Below are 26,174 nucleotides of genomic sequence, written 5' to 3'. Positions count from 1 at the left end.
AGAGAGAGAGAAAGAAACAGATATGATGATGGAGAGGAGCGATGTTATACCTTCATAAAGCTCCTGACATGCTCCTCTTCTTTGAGGAAGTCCTTGTAGAGTCTGCTCCAGTGGGACACCAACTGCAGTACCTTACGCTTCCTGAAGAGGGCGTCTTTGCCCTCCTCCTGGCCCCTGCAGCGAGCGCTGCTATAAGTGAGAGCAGTCAAGGAGACAAAGACAGACGGTGTAAGGGTAAAGATGTGTGTGATTGTGTTTTCCAGTCAGTAAGGATATTGTCCCAGTAGAGCCTGGCAGAGGTCATTGGTGGACATGAACACCAGGTAGGTCAACAGGAAGTCATCCAGCAGCATTTCTGAAACAAAGAGACACATTAGCAGACAATTATGAGTCTCTTTTGGTAATTTTTGGATTTACAACACAAACAGTATGGGGAAGCTTTGTCTGTCATAGTCGTGGCTGGGGTTGAAGTAGCTTTTTCAAATAGATCCAATGCAGGTTGCTGTGTTTTGCATCAAATGTGAGCTATGTAGACATACCTAATGATAAAACTGAACAATGCATATCACTGCCATTAAATTTTCATATCATAAACAAAAAGTGTCAAGGGTGGAAGACACCCAAGACCACATTAGAAAACTAATTTTGCACTGCCTATAACCTTGTCATTGCTACACAAGAATATCTCACCTGTAGGATAGAAAAGTCTGAATATCATTTAGCAGATTTACACTATCTGACTTATTAAAAAGAGAGTGGCTTTGTTCTCAATCACTTCTAGGGAGAATACTATTTTGCTGTGCAAATGCTCTTTAGGATGAGCACCGGCTCACATTTATAATGGAACCTCAGATTCGTGGGCTCTATGCAGTTTGCCTATGGAGCCAACACATCTGTAGACGACTCAGTCAACCTGTCCCTCAACTTCCTCCTTCAGCATCCGGATTCAGCAGGAACCTACAACAGGAGTCTGTTTGTGTATATCAGCTCTGCTTCTAATACAATAGTCCTGGTTCTGCTACAGAACAAGCTCTTCAAGCTTACATGACTCCACCTGCAGGTGGATCTCAGACTTCCTGTCGGACAGGAGGCAGGTGAAGCTGAGGAACATGTCTCTGACTCCTCTACTTGTACACCAACAGCTGCACCTCCAGTCAAGAGTCCGTCAAGCTCCTCAAATTTGCAAACTCTCACCGGACTCATTTCTGATGGGGAAGAGTTTGCCTATTGGTGGGAGTTAGACCATCTGGTCACCTGGTGCAGTCCAAACAACCTGGAGATGGTAGTAGACTTTGGGAAGGATGGTGCCTCCCATGCCTCTGCCTCCAAACCCTCAGTGACAACAACATCAGCTCCCTCATCAAAGGCTCAACAGAGGATGCACTTCCACACCGCCGTCATCAAGTTGAGTCCATCCTCACCTCCTCCATCACAGTCTGGTATTCAGCCGCCACAGCAAGGGACAGGAATAGGCTGCAGCGTATCACCCGCTCTGCAGAGAGGGTGATTGGCTGCCATCCCTTTATGACCTGTACTCCTCCAGGACGCTGAGATGTGGAGGAAGAAATTGCAGCCTACCACTCTCACCCTGGACTTTTTGAGGCCGCCCCCTTAGCTGTCAGCCTGATGAACAGTACTCTGGTCCTCCCCCCTCCACCTACAGACTCCTACTGAAACCCATAAATGGCAGACAGATATAATGCATGTTTTAACAGATTTTATGGGTTATATAAATGCACGAAACACCAAGTCACATTCCTTGCACGTGAAAATGTATGCGTCAATAAAACTGGATTCTGATCCCGATTCCGAAAGGTTTGAAAAACGCCACTGATTGGTTGGTAGATTCCATACAAGGCACCAGGGAATGGTTAAGTGGGCAGCTGATGGTTTTCAGAACAGATAAATAATCAGGAGAAGACATTGATCAGACTAAAGGAGATCATTTTTTTTAAAAAGGAGTGAATTTGTTCAAGAAAAGTTAAAAAAGTTACACACAGGCGCTGTATTTGGTTGAATATGGTAAATCCCTACATAATGACACTCATCAAGTATCAATGAATGGATTCCTTTGCTACTGAAACACACTGATTTAACAAACAATACTTTCCATTTTCTATCTCTTTTTCCTCCAAACTCATTTTAAAGTTGTACTAATTAAAATAAATGGATAGAAGAAGAAAAGCTTTGTAAAAACAGAAACTACTTCTGGAAAAAACACAGTAAAAGGTCAAAAGTCCTTCAGATAACTTCTTTCTGCTCATTGTTTTCCAGTGCACCACATCACTGAATAACTGGCATTTCTGGTCTGCAACAAGCTTCTGTTTCCAGAGAAAAAGCTCTATAAACTCTTTACGCTACCTGCTCAGCACCATAAGCACACAGATAAAGTTAGTGACAAGCTGGTGAACACAGCGGAGCACTTAGGCACTAAAAAAGCCGGATATTTCCCTCGGGAGTTGGATGGAGACCAAAGTGAGAGTGAATATTGGACCTACAGTCATCAGTTAGCCCCAAACATGACATTAAATGAATGATAATGCTGCTCTGTGTCATGTGGATCTTTTTTTTTTAAATGCTACTCGTTGCTACCATGTTGGCTACATCAAAGTTTATTTATTACAGCCGTCCCAGGGATGGCTATGAGCTCTTCCTTCCCTTTGGAAGCAACAAATCCTTATGGGAAAAAAACCATATAATAACTCTAAATGAGCTTATTATCTACATGACAGACTACATGGAGGTACACGATAAACACTATAAAGACAACATTATCTGGCTGACTGACCATTATAACAACAGGGGTTGTTTAATATGAAGTTGGGCCCCTTTTTGCAGCTATAACAGCTCCACTCTTATTGGATGTCTTTCCACAAGATTTTTGAGTGTTTCTGCGGGAATTTGTGCCCATTCATTCTGTGGAGCATTTATGAGGTCAAGCATTGATGTTGGGCAGGAAGGTCAGGATCACAATCTCCATTCCAGTTCATCCCAAAGGGGCTTGATGGGGTTGAGGTCAGGGCTCTGTGCGGGTCAGTCAAGTTCTTCCACAACAAACTCATCAAATTCATGTCTCTATAGTCCTAATTTTGTGCACTGGGGTAAAGTCATGGTGGAATAGAGAAGGGCCTTCCCCAAACTGTTGCCACAAAGTTGGAAGAATAGCATTGTCCAAAATGTCTTGGTATGCTGAAGCATTAAGACTAGACCTTCACTGGAGACCAGGGCACACTGCAGTCGGGCAGGAAATCTTTTCCTAGCATCTGTCAAACCCAGACTCGCCCATCTCACAGCCAAACAGAGAAGCGTGTCCCATCAATCCAGCAAACAAGTTTCCACGGCTCCACAGTCCAGTGTCGGTGTGCTTTACACCACTTTATCTGATGCTTGGTGTTGGACTTGGGGACGTGAGGCTTGCATGCAGCTGCTTGGCCATGGAAACCCATTCATGAAGCTCCGCAGCACATTTTCTGTGCATACATTCATGTGAGCAGAAGTTCAACACTCTTTGGGATCAGCAGAGAGTTGGCGACTTTGACACACCATGTGCTTTAGTAATTGTTAACCCCATTGTGTGATTTTATGTGGTCTTCTGCTTTGTGGCTGAGTTGCTGTTGTCCCTAAATGCTTACACTTTCTAATAATATCCCTAACAGTTGACTTTGGAATATCCAGCAAGGATGAAATTTCAACAACCGTCTTATTGCAAAGGTGGCATCCATCACAGTTCCACATGGAATCAGCAGAGCATTGGCAACTATTTTTAACAGTATACCAGCTCTGTCATCATAAGTGGACCCCATTTCCTTATTATATAAAGTGTAAAGAACAGCAGAGAAAGCCTTTCATGATGGAAAATACGTTTTTGGATTTCTAATCACCTGCAGTGAAATTTTTGAAAAGTCCTGCCCTTCCCAAATGCTTCGTATTGCAAGTTTCCCGGATGAATGTGAAATATATCCATGTAACAGACATATGGAACAGTCTATCTGGCATGTCATGTCAGTATATTTTCATTTCATATCGTTGCTAGATTTCACTCAAAGCAAAGCAAACTGCAACAAATGATGCCGCCTAGTCTTTATACTGGCTGAGACAAAACAACAAACACCGTGTAGGAAATTCATCAGAGTAAAAACTCCAGTGGGTGAGTATGTGAGACTCAGCAGGTGTTCAATGGCTAAGAACCGAATATAAACAGCCCTCGTGGCAGATGGGTAATGAGCCATTGTTGGTGGTGCGATGGAGCCATGTGCGTGTGTGTGGTGTCAAACTCTTCCCTGGGAAAATGTGTGACCCAAATATGGCTCTGTCAGGCAGAGAGCAAAGAAATCAATTATAGAAGACTGAGCAGAGGCCGCGACATTAATATTTGATCGACCGTCTTCTCTTTGGAAATAAAAACACAGCTTTTCCCGAGAAATATTTTTAGGCAGGTCTGACTGAGCTTATCACTTTTTCAAAACCCCTCTGACTTACTGTCATCTTTTCTTTTGTGAGCCCTTTTCTCTTCAATCTGTGGATGTGGAGCCACTTGACCAGCTGTCAGTCTTTTCTCTCCCCCTCTCTCGCCTCAACCCCCCATTTTTCATTTTCTCTTTCTTGCTGGCTACATTTCCTCCTGCTAGTCCTCTCCTCCTACGCTCAGCTCTGTGATAAATATCCATTTTCATCTTCAACATATGCCCTCTGCGTTTGCCCGCTGGCACGCACAAAGTCAAACACACATGCTCTCACATACACAGCACCCTGATGAATAACTCATTCACTTCTGACCTTGGGGACTTTATCTCTTGTGGGAGAGAAAGAGACAGGAGAGGGTGCATGTGCTGAACTAATCGCTGTAATCTGCCACTCTGTTTTTTTGTTGAGTGTGTGTGATTTCATGTGTACACCAGGAGGGGTGGTTGGGGTAATCGCTCTCTCTCTCTGTGGAAGCGTGTTCGAGCCTGTTCAACATGCTGCACGGCTAAGCCCGCTAAAACGGCACGCTGATGCTCAGCAACACCCCAGAGGGCCTTCTAACACACTCACACATGCTCAACCTCATGCTTATTCAGCGCACATAGGCCGATAGATGCACACGGACTCGAGAGAGAGAGAGAGAGACAAAGACAGGCAAACATGCACACGGACTCTTGATCTTCATCCCTGCTTCTGCCTCCCCTTCGTGTCTCTTCCTTTGAGTGAATAAATATTAGGCGGTCTTCCTTCACAAAGACCACCTCAGTCCTCTCTCTCTCTCTCTCTCTCTCTCTCTTCTCCAACATTCATCTCTTGCTCTTTCTTTATTCGCTTCCTGCAGTTCAGTGAGATGACTCCCTGTGGACTGCTGGGAACTGGTGATGCTGAGGAGTTGATAAATAAAGACGCCCTGTCTTAAGAGCGATGCAAACAAGCAGGTTATTTAAATACTTCCTGGGTGCCAGGTAATATATAATACTTAACTGAAGAGTTAAAAAGCAGCACTGGATTAAATATAAAAACAGAAGTATATATGGAAATCCAAGATCTATCTTCAGCCCTGTAACTGGGCAATGAAGGGTGTACCCTGCCTCTCGCCCAAAACCAGCTGTGACTGACTCCAGCCCAACAGAGCAATACGGGCTGATTGCAGATATCACACCCCAGCAAAGAACTCCAGATGGGAGTTGGAGAGGATTTCTGCACTGAGAATCAATCAAAAAACTACAAAATTGTTGCTGTATATTGCTGTGACAATGATCCAAACTGCAAAAAACCCCAACAACCTTACACTACTCAGGTATCCTGAAAGAAGTGACACATTCAGAGCTACATTAAGGCCATGTCGGGCACTGGGGCTTACACTTTTTGAAGGGCCCCCTGCCACTTATACACAAAGCATCATCAGGACTCTGTCTACCATGCCAAATATCAGACAGACTAGTTACAACTAACTGTAACCCCTTAAAGACTGTTTACCAAACTTCCACTGAACTCTAAAGAAGAAAAACTGCCGAAATGTTCAGATAAAAATATTTTATGTTTCACATTTAATGCATAAGGCATTCCTGGCATTTGATAATCCACTGGAGGGCCTTTTTTTTATCATTTATCAGATTGGATGTTTTTTAAGGAAATAACTGATCACGATTTTTAGACAGAGGTCTTACAAAACTGTGTATCAAATACAATACAATAGGATTTAAGGGGTTGAGCCACTGTTGCATAATCTTTCAGCCCATGGAGAAACATGGTCCGGACTTCTCAGAAAATTCCTCCGAGGTGACTGGAGGAGCGTTCTGTCTGTCACATTTGTGATGGGCCAATCAGAGCGACAAGACGAAATGATATGCACATGTCAGGCTGACGCTGCCTTAGATTGCTAATGGCATAGCTTCTCTGTGAATAAACTGATGCCAAGATCGGCCGGCAGTCATGCAAAGACATCTTCTCTGCCAAGACAAGACAAACTTTTGGTGTGGCTCTCTGCTCTTGTTTTAAAAAGAAATTTGGTCCAGTCCTAGAGCTACATCCAAGCTACCAGCTATTGCAGCAGCCATTGGATACACCAGGAAACCCCACCCATAATAATCTGTTACAGGTGGGGTTGCTCCAGTCACACATATACACACAAGCAGGTAAGTGTAAATGCTTTACCTCTTCAGTTAAACTGTCAAAGTCTGAAGGCCACTGCATAAAGGTGCATCAATGTCTTAAACAAAACTGATACAACACACAACAGTGTAATGATGAGAATATTTTAAAAAAACACTCATACTACTTGATCTGGCTTTACAGGTGACAAAGTGTGTAATTAGAGCACTAAAGTTCAGCTTTCTAACTGTGTCCCTCTCCTAGGACATCAGTGGTAAATAGCTGAGTCTTTCTATCCTAATTCTGGCGCTGGATCAGTCCATTTCTAACCCATGTGGTCCAGTGCATCCTCATTTAACACCCCCTCCGGTGTCCAAGGCCCTTGCTGGTGAAGGCTTGTGGCAGGGTTGGACCTGCCGGAGAATTGTCAGGTGTTTGTGGGGTGGGGCAGAGAGAGTTTGCCATCCCTGGCTGCACATGTAGCAGCACCGGGCTACTCTAAAACATTTTGCAGCTAAGCTGCAGCCAAGCACAAGCTTAGCTAGTGTTACTAGCTTAGTCTGTCCATCCATCCATTAGCTACACCACTTGTCATGATTGAGGTTGTGGAGCTCAACCAGTATTAAAGTTATAACTCATAACTTTTTCTGTATGATAATTGGTGGGGCTTGAGTCATCACTTTAATGTTGAAAATATTAAGACACGATCTGTCTTTCTGACCTGTGGCAGAGGCTGGTGTCAAAATCATCTGTATTTTCATCGGTCTCTCCTACAGCCGGCTCATGCATACATTGTACTGGTTGTTGTTGACCCGGCGGTGGCTCCTTGGAACCCTGCTGCTCTTCGGTTATTGCCTTGGAGGGTTTTCGGTGCCTTTGTCAGGGACTGCAGCTTTGATGTGTCCAGTTAGCTTGGGGTTTTTTCTTCAAAGCTCAGCTTCCCGCTGTTATTATTCCTTTGGCATTTGGGTTTCTTTGCCTCACTTTTGCACATTTCTCTATACATTTTTTTCATACTTTTCACAAGATAATGTTACCATCCAAAAGTTACATGTGCAGTTGAAGAGCGACTCATTCATTAGATAACAGGTAGGCCTACTTCCTATTAACTAATCACAATGACTTTTGTTTATTTGAATTACTGACAGTTCCACAACAGTCAAACAATATGAGCATGACTCCTCTTATTCTCCTGGCCTTACTGGGCCCTGGGCCTCAAGCTGCTGTAAGTGTGTGCATTAAGACAGTCCAGGTCAACATCCAGGCAAAAAAGTTTAAAAAGCTCATGTAGAAACGTCAGCAGACATGGATTAAAAACCTCAGTCTAAAGCCTGGAAAAGTGGTGTATGGTCTGTTTCCACCAAGCCAAGCGGTCTGGTTGGTTCAGTTTGTCACAGTAAACCCTGATCTTGCTTGTGTTTTTGCAGCTATGATGGCTTATCTGCCTCTTTTTAGAAATCCAAACATTTGGCAGTCTATGGGTTTCTATTTGGTACCAGTTTTGCTTTTTAGATGTGTTAGATAACTGATCACCTACATGCCAGGTACATCAGTTAACCACTGGGGGAAAACATTTTTATATGAAGAGTGTAGTGTTCATACTCCATGTATGGAGAAATCTTCCTATTTAGTTGAGTTCATTAAGTTTATTTGTATCAGAGATGACATAACAAATAACTGTCTTACAAAGGGAAGAAAAAGATGCTTATTGCAGCATGCAGGTCTACTTTAACGTACTGACTTTCCTCCATTCCCATTGATTTCTAACCGCTGTGCTTCACTGCCCTTCATCTGACATTCACCAGTCATCAGGATCATGTGACTGCAAACAACCTATAGATAATAAATGGATGACTGGGACATTTAGTCACAAAAGAGCAAAAAAATTAAAGTTTATTGTTAAAGTTGTTTATGTAGCAAGATGATCAACTCCTGTCTGGTTCTGACTTCAAAACTACAAGGATTTTTGTATGTTAAGTCAGACATTAATACACCTTTTTCTAACAGACTGCAAACAAGATGGAAATAAAGAAGGATGCAACAAACGTTGTTGCTGGTAAAGGTCATTCTTGCTGTTTTCATTTCAAAGAACCTATTTTTTTTCCAAAGATTGACCGTTATTATTTTTCCTTTACAAATCTTATGAAAATGGGCATAAGCCTGTATACAGGTCTACTTTCACTGAGGTCTATGTGTGAAGTATACAGCTATTCAGCAAGTTGCAGAAATTTTTTTGATGTAAATAGTGTACCAGATACTGAATACAACTGCAGCATTCTCAGGACTGAATGGTTATGGTTTGCTGCAGAAATGCCTGCAGTAGCCCGTGGGAATCGTTTCACAAACTCATTAGGCGTTTAACCTCTTGTGTGTTCCTCATCTTTACGGGCAATGACACAGCCGAGTGACTGCACACTTGCACCTGGCTGCGGTGTGAGGGATGACTGACTGATGCAGCTAAGCACACACAGACACACAAAGTATGCATAATTGCGGCAGGGAGCATAACTCCCGAGTTTAAACCCACAATGAAAATGAAAGACACAGAGAAAGGCCCGGGTTATGTTGTAACTTGCTTTTTGCTGAAAATTTGGTTCTTGGAATGAGAGGGTGGGGAGTTACATAAGGCTTTAAAAACACTCAAGTTAAGCAGCATGTCATCATCAGCATCTGCTTTATCCATAGCAAAAACTTTCCTCTTACTTTTCTCTTATGCTAATGCCTTTCATCATTGTCTGTTCTATTTTAATAAATCAATAAATCCATATTCAACCTACTGGTAGCTATCTTTCTCTACATCACAGGCTATTTATGGGCTATTTTTTGACTCAGAATGTTAAATATTGGAATTCAAACACTTTCGCAGCTGGCATTTCCACTGGCTAGCTAACATATTATTACCAAGCTAACATTACCATTACCAATATAGGGTTTCCAATAGCGAGCTAACATTAACAAAGACCAAGCTAACATTACCGTTACCAAGATAGGGTTTCCAATAGTGAGCTAACATTAACAAAGACCAAGCTAACATTACCGTTACCAAAGCTACCATTACCATTACCAAGCTGACATTACAATAACCAGGTGAAAAAATGTTATTACCAGAATCAAATAAGCAAGCTAAACTGACCATTACCAAGCTAATGTTAAAATTACCAAGCTAATACTACAAATACAAAGTAAAGTTTTATAAACCATTAGCAAAATAACATTACCATTACATTAATAACATTTACTATAACCAAGCAAGGATTACTCAACCATAACCATTACCAAGCTAACATAAACTATTACCAAGAAAGAATTTACCATAAGTATGCAAACATTACCATTTCCAAGCTGACATTACACTTACAGTTAAAATTCACCATAAGCAAGCAAAACCATGATAACATTAACTGTCAAGCTAATATTGCCGTTACCAAGCTAACGTTGCATATTTACAGCTAGAATTTACTATTAGCAATGAGCATTACTGTTATCATGATAACATTTACTATTACAGAGCTGACATTACCATTACCATGCTAACATTCCCTTTACCATAACATTCACTACTACCAAACTGACAGGTCATTATTGATCCAACATTACCATTATCGTTATGACGTTAACTGCTATCAAGCTAACATAACCGGAACAAAGCTTACATTACCATTAGCATGATAGCATTAACTACTACCAGGCTGACATTACTAGAATCAATCTAACATTAATATTACCATGATGACATTAACTATTAACAACATAACATGACCATAACAAACCTAACATTACCATTACAAGACAGAATTTACCATAAGCATGCTAACTTTACGAGCCGAGGCAAACATTACCATTACCAAGCTAACAGTAGCATCACCATGACAACATTAACCACTACACAGCTTACATTACTTTAGACGAGCTAGAATTTGCATTACCATGATAACATTAACTACTACAAAGCTAACATGACTATTACCAAGCTATCATCAGCATTACCTAGCTAACATTCACTAAAAACAAAATAACTCTAAATTTAGCAAGCTAACATTACCATTCTCAAGCTAACATTACCTTTACCAAGCCAGCTTTACCATAAGCAAGCTAAGGTGAACTAACCTTAAGGCTATATTACTTAGCAAGTCTACACTAACCATTACCAAGCAACATTAGCATTAGGAAAACAAAGTAACTGTTTGCTAACGACCATCAGCTAGCATTTGTGTAAAGTGTGATTTAACTCTTTCTAAGAAACTTATGCCAAGCATATTATGTAACCCATCAAAGAAGGCTAAAGTTGAATAGGGAAGTTTAATTGCACCCTGACACAAAAGCTTTTTTAATCAAATGTACAATTTTCGTATGTCTGTGGGGCACGACCTAACCACAAAGCCATCTGTGTCCCCTAAACAATGTTCACATTAGAGATCTGTTCTCATTTGTATGTGGGTTGGACAACAACTTACCGCTCTCCCGGCTCTCTGGTGCCCCTCTTTGGTCATCCAACCTCAGGTCACTTAGCAGATGCTCCAGGATCTTTAGTGGAGTCCCAGACACCACCACATACCTGTAAGACGAGGATTCATGACAATCTTCCTCACGTGAGCATGAATACCAACCATGACCATTTCTATCCCTCCATCTTTCCTCCCTCTGCTCCTCCTCAGTCTCCTCCACCTCATCGTCATCGATGAAGCGGAAATGAGGAACATCAAAAGTACAGATGCCTGTACTGCTACCATCTTCATCTTGATTGCTATCCTCATCTTCTTCATCCACGTCATCCTCATCATCTATGTCCTCCTCTGCCTCTGCAAGCGTAGCTAGCTCGGAGGTCATCCTCATATCGAAGCACTTCCAGGGTATGAGCTCTCATCTAAGCTTTCAAACCCAGGACGGGGGCTCTCCTGTGGGGTGAACTGCCGAGCTGACTGCCCCTGTCAGCACAGAGCTCCAGAGATAAAACCCAGTCTTTGACAGCTGCCTCAGTAGCACTCAGAGGGAACTGATTGCTGGTGGAGATGCTGAGCGCTGTATATACAAATGCAGACGCACACCCACTTAACCTGCCTGTCACTGACACTCCCTGCATTGTGCCTTAGGTCTTGGCACAAACTGGCTTAAACACAAGCAAGACACACAAAGTTGCACACAAATAGACACATTCATGCATTGATGCTTACACTTATACACAGATACATGTGATCCTAAACCAATTCACTGATTTACAGAAGGAAGTAGACCCGTCTTGGTGTCATCTGTTTAGCTTTCAGCTGAAACAAAAAAGCCTTTCTCTTCTTCTCTCTCTGCGCCAGAAGCTAAGGCATACATTATCTTACACACACCCAAACTCACACACACACTTTACACTTCTGTTTTGCGTGTTCATGCAACTTTGTGTGGTTACAATCTGAGCTCCCAAACTGAACCAAAACTGACAACAAGAGGGCGGAGAACCGTCATTATGTTTCTGTTGTCTCTGCTTGTTTAAGGGCTCTTATTATGAAAGAGGAGGGACTAACCTCTTATCGCAATCTTCCTCTCTGGAACCGCCCCCCGACGACGTGGGTGAGGGCCGGTCTGATGGCGACGTCACCGATGATGTCACTCTCCGCAACACCAACACGTCTCTTCCTCTTTCCTTCAGACAAACCCTCCCGACCGCCTCCTGAGGGGGAAAACAAAGAGACAACGTGTCACAGAGTGAAGCAAGGACAAAACAGTGTGAGGGGGAGTGAAGATACTGGATGCTTCCTCTGCTACAGCCCATAAAACTGCTGCAGACTGATCACAAATCAGCAACAGCGCTCTCACCTCAGCTTTACATGTTAGGAAGTGAACTAAACATCACAATTAAATTCTTGTTACTCTTGTTCTTACTTAAGTGCTGAGTGGCTACTGGCAAGAGCAACAGGAGAAGAGATCTCCAACTAGGTTGTTCAGGTAAAGTCACACCTCTATAATCAAGTAAAACACACTGCAAAATTGACAGAATTTTACTACATGATAGAGCTGCAGCGACTCTTGAAAATCTGTGGTCTCCCTGGCAAGAACAGTCAACCTCATAGCATGGCAATTCCTACCAATGAAGAATACGCTCTATACGACCTGCAGAAGCACCTCAAGTCACAGGCGACATCTCTAACTCAGTGGATGACTTCATTCATGGTGCAAATGTGTCTAACAACAAAAACAACAATTAACCAACACCATGACCTTAAGAACTCCAGCAGAGATCATCAACTGGCAGCCCAGGGGCCACATCAGGCCTGCCACAGCTTCCCATCTGGCCTCCAGAAGATTTTTGAAATCAAAAAATCCACAGAGGAAAAATATGTTGTGGTATTTAGGGTATGTTATTTACATTTTTTCAGAAATCCACCTGTCAATCATTAAAATTGATTATGATGCATGATGAACACATACTAATTAGTCCGTTCTTGATTAAAACTGCCATTTTCCATGTCACCTTCCACTTCAGGCACTTTGAGAGTTTAATATTTTCACAACAATAGACCAGATTCCTGCAAGTATTTCCCACCAATCACAACATAACATTTTAGTGTCAAATCCAGTGATGGACAACATGCCAGCCTCAGAAATATGTAGCCAAAATACCCCAAAAGCCTCCTGGGGGTAAATGCAGTCAAGGCGATTTGGACTGATCTCACCTTCTCCTTGCATTTTTGAAGAAAATAAAGAATTATACCACAAAATGTTAACTGAACCAAAATTTACTTAATTCTAGTTTATGTTAAGCCAAGCCCTTATGGTGTCTTCCAAGAAAAAAGCTGGCCCTTGTACAAATGTAGTTGATGACCCATGCTATACAACGTCCAAACACAACTTAACACATACAGTATAAAATACATGAAACCAGTCTGCTGAAGGGCATAATAACTCCAACACTGAAGACCATTTCACTCAGAATGGAGAAATCAACTCTCAATTATTTAACCCTGAGATATTAGCACTCCAGGTTTTGCTGTTTTGGATGTGATGTGGAATCATTCTCTCTTTATGTGCTCCTGTGTTGTCTGCAGAATTGGAAAAGTTCAAAAGTGTTTAGTACTCAAGAAAAAGAACAGTAACTCTGGATAAAAATTACCTTAACAGCAAAACAAAGCCCTACATTTACACCAGAACTGACAGCGTGCCCACGGAGTTTACATCTTTCCCGACGGAGATTATACGGAGAACGGGGCGCTTGGAGACTGAGAGGAGGAGGATGCAGAGCAGCACGACGCCTACAGCTGGTGGGGAGGAGGCAGAGACGGCGTTGTGCAAGAAGGCAGAAGCGGGGCAAACAATCCGGGCTGCAGGCTAGGCTAAGAGGGGCTCCACACAAACCTGTTTTACTGTGCATCTTTCTCCCAGGTGCCCGCTCCCTCGCCAGCAGGATGGATGATGTGAGGCTGCGGATTTCTAACCACCACTAGGATGACTATGTTTGCTGCTACAGAGGAGACTGCAAAACGTAATTTCGTTGTGTTTTTACAATGCAATGACAATAAACATCTATCTATCTATCTATCTATCTATCTATCTATCTATCTATCTATCTATCTATCTATCTATCTATCTATCTATCTATCTATCTATCTACCTACCTACCTACCTACCTACCTACCTATCTATCTATCTATCTATCTATCTATCTATCTATCTATCTACCTACCTACCTACCTACCTACCTACCTACCTATCTATCTATCTATCTATCTATCTATCTATCAATCTAAATAAAAGTAAATTATTGATTTTAAAATGTACTCAAAAAGTATAAGTACAAGAAAAAAACATCTTACTTACAGTAATCTGAGTAAATGTATTCAGTTACTTTCCATCCCTGACAATGATAGGTAACATGATAAAATATTAATTCAGCACTGTACAATATGATACACGGCATAACACGATAAGATACCAAATAAGCCCATCAATCCAGAGTTTATTTCATCAACTAAAACTATACCTAAAAATGTTTGTCGACAGCCTTTTTTTCCAGGACAAAAACTAAACTAAGATTAACCAAAGATTGATCTGTGATGACTAAAACTGACAAAAAGTAAGTTAAGTTTCCGTCAAGATGACTAAAACTATACTAAAATATAATATTGTTTTTGTCGGACATTCAAAACCCAGGATATTTGTCTCCTGTGGGTAAATCTGTCAAAAAATAATGCAGCTCTCTTCTGCCTCTCAGCTGTAGAAAGCGGGGTCCCCAGGTTTGTCCTGCTCAAATAAAACCAAGCCAGGAAAGAGGTGAACAACAGCCACAATGTTGTTAACAGATCCTCTGATATCATTATTTGCTGAGAAAACTAGGTAAAAAAAAAAAAAAAAAAAAAAAGATCAGGCTCCATTGTCAAGATCCTTTGACATATTTTTCCTTCAAGCAGTCGCAGACAGAACACAAGAACACACACCTGCTCACAAATCCACACACACACACAGATAGATCCTGTTGGCACCTTCAAAGGAAAGTATTGCGTTTCCTGCCTTCAGTAGAAATGGTGCTTTGTAATTAATAACAATGGGACAACTAGGAATGTGGGCTGACACTTGAAATGATCTCCTGCTCAAAAAATGAGCAGCGACTACACACCTACACACAGAGACAGACACACCTGTAGTGGCAGCAAAGGGAGCAGAGCTCCAGATGGACAAAGGAGCACAATGAGAAACAGCCTGAGGAGAGAGGGAGGAAAAGGAGAGGAGAGGGGGAGATCAAAGGCAGAGGACAGGAGCAGGAGGAGAGATAAAGGAGCTGCATCCTCCTCCGGCTGCACGATGTAGTCTCTGTCGCAGAGAGAGGGATGAAGTAACAATCCCTACTGAGACAGAAGGCTCTCTATGCTGGGCTGCCTCTCTGTTTACTCTTTCTCATTTAGATCTGTTTTAGTCATATATTTACAAACCATTTCCCTCTCTATTTTAAATCTGATACCTTGTGTACAGAATGATACGGAGCACTCCTCCAACACCACTGCTAAAAAAAGACACATATTATACAACCCCAATTCCAAAAAAGTTTGGGCGTTGTGTAAAATGTACATAAAAACAGACTGCGATGATTGTCAAATCCCATAAACCCATATTTTATTCAGAATAGAACATAACATATTAGACATATTAAACTGAGACATTTTACCATTTCATGAAAAATATTAGCTCATTTGAATTTTGCACACAGTCATGTGCAGACAAGGCTGCCCATGGGGGGGTAAAGGGGAGAGTTTTCTGGGGCCAAGCCAAACTGGGGCCATGGAGTCAGCAAAATCGTGGTCCGTTGTAAAGTTAGGATTTGATCGCCACATTTGATCTATTTTACCTAAATAACAGCCACTCCTATTAAAGCAACAAATACATATATAAATATTCATCCGTGCCATAGTATATAGCCATCTTAAAATGTAAATCCCTTTTCTTAAAAACATACTTAAAATGGGTTAAACAAGACTAAAATGGGTTAAAATGTCTAAAACTGGCAGAAAAGGTTGTGAAATTGGATTTTAAAAGAAGCATAAATGGGCTAGAAGTGACAAAACAGGCATATAAAGTGATCAAAGGAGTTAGCAGTGGCAATATTAGCTTAAAAGAATCAGAAATGAGCAGAAAAGGTGGGGAAATGGGATTAAAAATGGCAGAAATGGGATTGAAGGGGCAACAATGTGGGAAAAGGTGGTGAAGTGGGATTAAAAAGTGGGAAAAATTGGTTTAAACTGGCAAAATTGGGATGACTGAGGCAGAAAAATGTGCAGAAAGTCGCAGAAATCTGTTAGATTGGCAAAAATTGGCATAAAAAATTGTGAAATGTGGTTAAAATGGCCAAAAATGGTAAAAAGTGGTTAATAGTGGTTATCATCTGTCAACAAAGGCGACAATAGAGGGAAAATGGTAAGAACGGATCAAGAAAATGGCTTAAAAGTAGAGAAATTGGCAGAAACTGTAGTGAAATGTGATTAAAAAGAGGCAGAAATGGGTGCCGGTGTCAAAAATGTGTAATAAATGGCAAAAATGATGAGAAAAATTGATGAAAATTGGTTAAAATGTGGCAAAATTGGTGTAAAATGGCAAGAAGCAAAATACGTGCTAGTTGCCCAAAATTGGATGCAGAAAAGTGGTTAAAAAGTGGCACAAATAAACACTTTCAAAATCAGAACTAAGTAATAGTATAACACACACTTTTCAGCTCTGAGATGAGGGGACTGTTAGCCATGCTAGAACCAATGATACTAATTCAACACAGACGCATTGATAGAGCTGCATTGATCTGTGGGGAGGCCTGTGGGCAGACGTACTTTTCTCAGATTTGATTTCAGCATAAATCTCACCAAATGATCAAATTAATGATTAATTTTTAATTCAATGCATCTATTTTCATTAAAAATGGGTAAAATATACAATTAGTAAATATTATCTAACTATTCTTGTTCTATTGAGGCCATCCCCATGTTGAGAACCACTCATTTATGACTGATTCTTCGTCTGAGGATGAACGTATCAGAGAGAGAATGACAGAGAGAGTATTTAGATGATATTGTTAAATGACATCTTGGTGATGATAGAGTTTGTCTGGTTGGAAAAAAAAACTCTTTTAGAACTTGAAAAGAGTCCTAAGGTTCATACAAAGCACTGACAGCACAGTAATCAATAGCTGTGATAACAACAACAGCCATGAATTAATTTCAGACATCATGGAGCCCACAGCGAGAGCCAAGCTATCACAGCCAGAGATATAGCTTTGACACACACAAAAAAGGTCAATAACCAGCTGACAGGAAAACACACTGCCATCAGAACACGCTCTCATGTTATCTGTGTGATGGTCTGATGAAAGGACTCGTCTGATCCTCAGATACAGCAGCTGGGTGTGTGATTCAGGTCAGACACAACAACATGCCTAGAGTGCTGCGTGTGTGCAGACGTGCCCGATGACTCATATACTGGAGTATTATACAGATGTTCAAATCACGAAGGTAGCGGATTCTCCTCCTTCTCCTCAGGTATGACTTCTACTTAAATACAGCCTTTATTTAACATTTAGCACACCTTTTAGCACAGTTTCCTTGAAGCTTGTTTGTCCAAATATCCACAGAAAAACTTTAAAGTGCTTGGCAACTTTCTTTCCTGCTTAGTGCTCTTAAATGTAATTTGAGTGTAATTTTCCAGAGGTTTCTGCATTAAAAGCCATCAAAGTGGGTTTTTTGTGGGACAGTTTTTCCTTATCTGGATCAAAGGTTTTAGGGTGGAGGGGGCATGAGACTTATTTGTGGTCTGAGGCTTTATAAATATACTGACTTCAAAAGTCAAGCTTCAGTTCAGTGTTTCATAACCATCCGTGCCTCCATTACTGCCAAAAGACGTGATGATATAACACTTAACACTGGAAAAAGAAACGACTATTTGTATTAATTTTGACACCTTATAATGATTCAGCGTAGGGGTGTTCAGGTAGTTCATAGGTCTTAGTGAAAAAGAGAAAAACACTCGCCCACTGTTGAAGAGTTCTGCCTTGGCTGAACATTTTAAAGAACAAAACCGGAGGTGTTCGTGGCAGCATAACGTCGTCTTCAAGACTCTGAAACATCTTCAGCTTTGCTTAGATAACAGGAGCTGCTTTTAGAGCTCCTCTAAGACGTTCTGTGCTGGTTATGAAACAGATCAGGCTTAATAATGAAGCCTCTGTGTGAAATAAAGAGAAATAAAGAATGCCTGTTTATGCTGCTGGGTAGCTGATGAGATGATTAACAAAATGCAACTGAAACAGCATTTGATTGTATCTTCCAGGGAAATTTTCACACTGTTTTATTGAATTCAGGTGTTTCAATCAGACCCGTTGCCACATGTGTATTTAATCAAGGACCTAACATGCAGCCTCTATTTGCAAACATTTGTGATCCTAAATGGGTCAGTCTGAAGAGCTCAGGGCCTTTAAGCATGGGACTGTGATGGATGCCACCTTTGCAATAAGGCGGTTGGTGAAGTTTCATCCCTGTTGGATAAACAAAGTCAACTATAAGTGATATTATTAGAAAGTGGAAGTGTTTAGGAACAACAGCAACTCAGCAGGTAAGATCACAGGGCGGGGTCAACGACTGCTAAAGTGCATGGTGCGTAAATGTCATCAACACTCTGCTGATTCCATAGCTGAAGAGTTCTGAGCTTCCACTGGCATTAATGCAAACACTCAAACTGAAGCAGGAGCTCCATGACTGTGTTTCCATGGCTGAGCAGCTGCATGGATGGAGTGGTGTAAAGTACACCGACACTGGACTGTGGAGCAGAGAAAACAAGTTCTGAGGAGTGACAAACATCGCATTGTGCTAACTGTGAAGGAGGGCTGGGCAATTAATCAAAATCTAGATTAAATCACAATATGTCCTGCTGTAATTTTCAAATCACAAAGGTTGAAATATTTCTTTGACCTGAAATGTTTGTCAAAATTAACCTTGCAAAGCAGATGGATATGCTTGTTTCCATCTTTCTCACCTGCGAATCTATCTTGCAAAGCTCCCGTCTGAACAGTTTGGGCCCAGTTAGCAAGTGACAGGACCAATCAGCGACGAGGGGCAGTACTTTTGGGCGCGGCTGAGTCATGACGTAAGCAAGCAGCAACAAGAGGCCGGTGCAGTTATGGCAGAAGAGATTAGCGTGGATGCTGCTAAAGCGCCAGTTTTATCAGAACTTGACAACATTTCTTCGTTTAAAGAAGAACAAACAACAGCATTGAGTTGTTTTCTTTTCAAAGACAACAAAGGTCATGTACTGACATGTCTACAGTAGCCATGGTTCGCATTATGCAGTTCTCTATGGATTTTACTCCTCTGTAGCGGCTATGATGTCACATGTTTTGTTGCTCTGATTGGCCCGTAAAGATGTGACAGACAGAACATTCATCCAATCATCCTCCGAGTTTTTTTCAAAGCCTCTGCCCTTTCCCAAATGCTGTCAATGAGTGGTTTCCCAGATGGATGTGTTTCACACATCCATCTGGCGGGCCAGATTATGTCAAAATAACACTTAATTACACATCATGCAAATATATTTGGATAATCCAAAAAAACCCTACTTTCTTGTTTTTGTATGTTTGTCTTATTAAAAATGACTGACATAAAATGGGACCTACAACAGTACATACTGAGTTTGCATTGAGTTAGAATAATCACAGTAAGACATTTGTTTGAAAATTGTTCAGCCTTAGTTTAAGCCATCATTTATTTTTCCTATATAGAATGAATTAATACTTGTTTGTTAAAAAAGAACAAGATCAGAAATTTAAAAAGTAATTGCATATTAAATTGCAACAGCAATACTGGAGAAAAATATCCAAACTGGACTATTTTCCCAGATTGGTAAGCCCTACTGTGAAGTTTGGTGGAGGAGGGATAATGGTATGAGGCTGTTGATCAGGGTTTGGGCTTGACCCCTTATCTCCAGTGAAGGCCAGTCTTAATGCTTCAGCATACCGAGACATTTTAGACAATGCTATGTTTCTAACTGTGTGGCAACAGTTGAAGGCCCTTTTCTATTCCACCCAGGGCACAAAGCAAGGACTATAAAGACATGGTTTGATGAGTTTGTGGCAGAAGAACTTGACACTGAGCCCTACATCCCATCAAGCACCTTTGAGATGAACTGGAACAGAGATTGTGAGCCAGGACTTCTAGGGAATGAATGAGCACGAATTCCCACAGAAACACTTCAAAGTCTCATGAAAAGACTTCCTAGAAGAGTGGAGGCTATTATAGCTGCAAAAGGGGCCAAACTCCATAAAATACATACCCTTGAATACAATGTCATTACAGTCCCTGCTGGTGTAATGGTCAGGAGGCTTAATACTTTTATCCATGTAGTGTATGTGCTGATTAAACAGAATTTGTGCCTGAATTACGTGTTGCATCTCATTTATCTAGAAGTCAAAGGTCTTTGGTTGCACAGCTGGCCCTTGAGGTTGGTCAATTCCAAAAATATTCTCAGAGGAAATACACTTTGTGAGTTGTGTGATTTAGCAGAAGTGGAAAGTGGGTCCCATTTTCATTTGCACTGTACAAAAATGATGACCTAAGACAGTTACTGCTTCATGAACTAGCTCATCAAAACCCTGAAATTCTGCAGACGCCTGATGAGCAAAAACTTGACAGTCTGTTTAAATCTGATGAGTTTAAGTGAAGAAACTCCCTAAAGTGTATTTGATACCTTACATAGGACTTCAATTTTAGAGCATGTTTACTTCCACTAGTTCTTTGCCTTTTTGTTATGTAACCTGCAGAAATCCAAAGATCTCAAAGATTAACAACAGAGAGATGCTTACAGCTGATAAATAAGGAGACGATGGTCGATGTAAACAGAACTGACGCTGCATGCTATTAATTACATTTTGGGCTGTCGCCCAGACCGCGCCCAGCAGCTCAGATGTGATGTCATGATAACATGTTTAGTGGCTCAGTGGTCTACAAGAGACATGCTATTAGGGTTAATCATCCAGGATTTAACTAGTACGCTTTACCCTCTTTGGACCTTTATCTCTCCACTCTGCACCAGCAATAATCTGATCAAGAAATATCGTGCAAAACAGTATAAAAAAAGAAAATAAGAGCAGTTATGTAATGAATTCTGCAGAAACCACAATAAAAACAAAGAAGAAAGTGCTGTGAAGTCTGTGTTCCTGATACAGTAGCAAATTGTTGATCTTTCCGATAACACACTCGCGCTCTTTACACCGATGCCAAGAAAAACAACTCTGAGCCAAAGAGAGGAAGGCGGCATCATAACACACTCACAAATACACACACACAACATCAAACGGCTCCCAGAAAATATACCAACAACACAAGAGCACATCTTACAACATTCCCACCGTGCATATGGAAGTATACGTGCATATTTCACATTTTTACACACAAATAGTTTCTTAATGGTTCAGTGCGAATAGATCTGCCCAAGAACAACATAAATTAAGCCTGAGAAAGAATGCAAGTCATGAGACAGAAAAACATACGAAGTATGCACTTGAACACTGGGTGAGGAGGGGTCAGACAGTTATGCAACACAGAAGAGAGGGAACAAGAATGACGGAGAGATAAAGAGAAGAAGAAGAAAGAAAGGCAGGAGAGTGGGATTGAAAGTGAGAGACAGTGAGGAGTGTGGAGGTTAATGAGAAAACAAGAAGTAATGTCAATGAACAGAAGTATCTATTCAGTGGGTTTTATTAGAGGTATAACTGTATTTATTCTGTCCCGAATGGTCACGGTAAAAACATTAAATAAAACGAACAAATGTGGCAGTGGCAAATTCACCAACTACTACTAACAACTAAAGAAGAAGAGGAAGAAGCCGGAAAATCAAAACACACAAAGAAAAAGAAGAGAGGCGAGACCCGCCAGGTTCTTCTCCCTCTCCTCACCTATGCGGTTTTTAAAAGCCTCCAGTTGTGAAAGCAGAGAGCGTCATGATATTACTGATGCTCATACATTATAAAGGCTATGCCCAGACCTGTAGAAGAACAGCAGCTACAGGTGGGTTTGTAAGCGCTTCACTCAGACTCACTGCAACATCACATCCTGTGTTTCAAATCGGCAATCTGATCCTTCACTGACATACACGGGTCAGGAGTTTGCACGAGTATCCACTGCATGGTAGGGGTGGGTAAAAATATCGATTAATCCATGCATCGCAATATTTCCTCCCCCAATTCAATATCAAAATTCAAAATCCTCTGAATTGATTCACCTCCTGGCCAGTGGGAGTCGCTGTGTGTGTGATTTGTGTTGTATGGACGGAGGCCGCACTCGACCAAACAACAACAACCAACCATAACCATGTTATGTGAGGTTTATCACAATTTCCAAGAGGACAGAAATAGTATTTAAGTTTACATGCACTTTATTTTTCAGTGTTTATACAGAACTGTCATGTTTTTTACTTTTGTACTCCATATGCACAAATAAGTTATTATTGTGCAAATTTTTATTTTCAGATGTTTTATTGCTCAAAAACGTGAGGTGCCTTACCAAATACAGAATAGAAAAAGCCTGTTGACAATTTTTTAATAATTGTTTTCATGCCCATGTGAACATACAGTTGCTAGAAAAAGTATGTAAACCCTTTGAGATTTCTTGGATTTCTGCATAAATTGGTCTTCAAATGTGTTCTGATCTTCATCTAAGTCACAACAATAGACAAACACAGTCTGCTTAAACTAATACTGCACAAAAAATGATATGTTTTCATGTTTTTATTGAACAAACCATGTAAACATTCACAGTGCAGGGTGGAAAAAGTATGTGAACCCCTAGGCTAATGACTTCTCCAAGAGCTAATTGGAGCCAGGAGTCAGCCAACCTGGAGTCCAATCAATGTGATGAGATTGGATGTGTTGGTTAAAGCTGCCCTGCCCTATAAAAAACACACACCAGTTTTGAGTTCGCTCTTCTCAAGAAGCATTGCCTGATGTTAACCATGCCTGGCACAAAAGAGCTCTCAGAAGACCTACGATCAAAAATTGTTGACTTGCATGAAGCTGGAAAGGGTTACAAATGTATCTCTAAAAGCCTTGATGTTCATGTGTCCACGGCAAGACAGACTGTCTACAAATGGAGAAGGGTCAGCACTGTTGCTACTCCCCCTAGGCGTGGTTGTCCTGTAAAGATGGCTGCAAGAACACAGCGCAGAATGCTCAATGAGGTGAAGAAGAATCCTAGAGTGTCAGCTAAAGACTTACAGAAGTCTTTGGCACATGCCAACATTTGTGTTGACAAATCTACAATAAGTAAAACATTAAACAAAAATGGCGTTCATGGGGCACAGGTGGCCGAGTGGTTAAGGTGCGCGCCCCATGTGGACGTGGACGGCCCGGGTTTGAATTCAGCCTGAGGCCCTTTACCGCATGTCTCTCCACTGCTCTCATCCCTGTTTCCAACTCTATCCACTATCCTCCTCTATCAAATAAAGGCACAAAAATGCCCAAAATAAACCTTTAAAAAAAAAAGAATGGCGTTCAAGGGAGGACACCACAGAGGAAGCCACTGCTGTCCAGAAAAAACATTTCTGCACGTTTGAAGTTTACAAAAGACCACCTGGATGTTCCACAGCACTACTGGCAAAATATTCTGTCCATAGATGAAACCAAAATTGAGTTGTTTGGAAGGAACACAACGTTAGAAAAAGGCACAGCACACCAACATCAAAACCTCATCCCAACTGTGAAATATGGTGGAGGGGCCATCATGGTTTGGGGCTGCTTTGCTGCCTCAGGGCCTGGACAGATTGCTGTCATTGATGGAAAAATGAATTCCCAATTTTATCGAGACATTTTACAGGAAAACTTAAGACCATCTGTCCGCCAACTGAAGCTCAACAGAGAATGGGTGATGCAACAGGACAACGACCCAAAGCATAGAAGTAAATCAACAACAGAATGGCTTCAACAGAAGAAAATACACCTTCTGGAGTGGCCCAGCCAGAGTCCTGACCTCAACTCGATTGAGATGCTATGGCATGACCTCAAGAGAGCGATGCACACCAGACACCCGAATAATATTGCTGAACTGAAACAGTTTTGTAAAGAGGAATGGTCCAAAATTCTTCCTGACCGTTGTGCAGGTCTGATCTGCAACTACAGGAAATGTTTGGTTGAGGTTATTATTAGCCTAGGGGTTCATATACTTTTTCCACCCTGCACTGTGAATGTTTACATGGTTTGTTCAATAAAAACATGAAAACATATCATTTTTTGTGCAGTATTAGTTGAAGCAGACTGTGTTTGTCTATTGTTGTGACTTAGATGAAGATCAGAACACATTTGATGAATTCATGCAGAAATCCAAGAAATCTTAAAGGGTTTACATACTTTTTCTAGCGACTGTATGTTCACATGGGCATGAAAACAATTATTAAAAAATTGTTAACAGGTTATTTGTGTATTTCTACTTTTTACTGAATCGACATTGAAGCATTTAAATCAATATCGAATCGAATCGATATTGAATTGAATCACAACCTAAAGAATCGAAATCGAATTGAATCGTGAGGTTCTTAACAATACCCAGCCCTACTGCATCGGCTTTTTTACTAACAGTTGTGTCACAGCACACTTCGCAATGCACATGCACATATCTTAATTAGCATTTTACATTGTATTTTTTTCATATCAGGAGATATTAAGCTGTTAATTTCTGTTTTGCTTTTTACTTTGCAATTTTCTTGTATTTGTCTCTTCCTTGTCTCATGTTTCATACACCACAGGTTAAACCAACTATCACTGATAGATTTAAATAACATGAGATGGAACTAAGTATGAGCTGCACTCATGTTAGTTTAAACTAATTATAATAATAATGAGCAGGGGGAACCTAGAATTATTAATCTGAGGCTATATGTTACTTTTTTATCCATGAACCGAACCCGTACCTCACCAAGACCCCAAAACCGATCCAAACTGGGACACCAACAGTACTTAGCTATATGTATACTTTACAGTACATAAAAGTTTAAAAAAATGGATTGTGGAGAAAAAAGGAGTGTCTGTTTTAATCAGTTTTGTGGTTTGTTGACATGAGCATGACTAGACAATGAAAATCCTAAACATTTTCCCCCTCATGGGCCGGCATTAGGATGACCATCCAGTAAAGTAAATTAAATAGTTATTAAAGGGATATTTCGATATCTCTGAAGTAGGGTTGTACCAGGTATTAAGTTGTAGTAGAAAGCGAGCTTTGCCCCCTCAAACAGGATGGACTTTGAGAGGCTTGAATACAGTTTAGCAGATCTACCAGTTCCTCTGGTAAAAATAGGCCAAAAAACAATCCTGTCTCAATTGTATGCAATATCTAAAACTTTTGATATATTCTATTTTTCACTAAGAATGCCTCTGTGTTTGGCACTATTTTGCAATGCGAGCTTTGGTTTGTAGCTACATGCTTTTCATCAGAGGAATATAGAGGTCTGAAGATGACTGTAACTTGGAGGTTTTAGCGGGAAAACTCGACTGGACTCAAGCCTGAAGCTTAAGCTGGTTTAGATTCAAAGTTTGTACCAACAGAAAAGAAAATGAAGATTTTACACTTGTTTTTATGAGGAAAAGTCCAGGTGAACATTAAGAAAATCAAGGCTGGCAGACATTTATCTAGATATTATTGCTAATAATTGTCTGGAAATAAAGACATTACTACAGCAAATACAGAAGACTATTGAGAACAACTGCAAACCGATAAAAAAACAGTCCCTGGATCTTTGTGGATGTAATTATTGTTACAGACTTAACATTTGACTGGATCTAGATAGTGGGGACTCTGTCTGATGCAGCAGGACTGTTTTTGTTGAAATATTAGGTTTAGGAGCATTTCCAATGTCATGCTGTCCCTTTTATTATTGTCTGTTTCTAGTCTGATAAATGGATTAATTATATCTGCTGTGGTGTTTTTATCCTGGAGTGGCTTACGCTGTCAGAATCCTGAGAATCAGAGCTTTCTGGTGGTGCATAAGTGGTGTATTTCTGTTTGCACTCAAGTTTTTAAGGGGTTATCTTGATACTTGTCAGTTAGTTTTATATTTGGTTTATCAGAAGGGAAACAAGTCACTGGTTGCCTCATACGCCAGGCCTTGGTGGAAAGATAACACAGACA

At 40.8% G+C, this 26,174-nt stretch overlaps 1 protein-coding gene across 1 annotated transcript in view; it reads right to left on the bottom strand.

The window, feature by feature from the left end:
* LOC121523230 (rap guanine nucleotide exchange factor 5-like) overlaps positions 1 to 26,174 on the bottom strand; it is a 105,911-nt gene that overhangs the window by 25,210 nt on the left and 54,527 nt on the right. Inside the window, exons 10-13 of the mRNA XM_041808021.1 lie at positions 12,069 to 12,214; positions 11,013 to 11,113; positions 277 to 355; positions 51 to 195 (exon numbers count right to left, since the gene is read on the bottom strand). Coding sequence (XP_041663955.1) covers positions 51 to 195; positions 277 to 355; positions 11,013 to 11,113; positions 12,069 to 12,214 — 471 coding nt within the window. The remainder of the gene's footprint in view (positions 1 to 50; positions 196 to 276; positions 356 to 11,012; positions 11,114 to 12,068; positions 12,215 to 26,174) is intronic.

Source organism: Cheilinus undulatus, linkage group 16 (assembly GCF_018320785.1).
Source record: "Cheilinus undulatus linkage group 16, ASM1832078v1, whole genome shotgun sequence".
Classification (NCBI taxonomy): domain Eukaryota; kingdom Metazoa; phylum Chordata; class Actinopteri; order Labriformes; family Labridae; genus Cheilinus; species Cheilinus undulatus.
The sequence above is the reverse complement of the archived record's forward strand: the minus strand, read 5'-3'. Positions and strand labels throughout refer to the sequence as shown.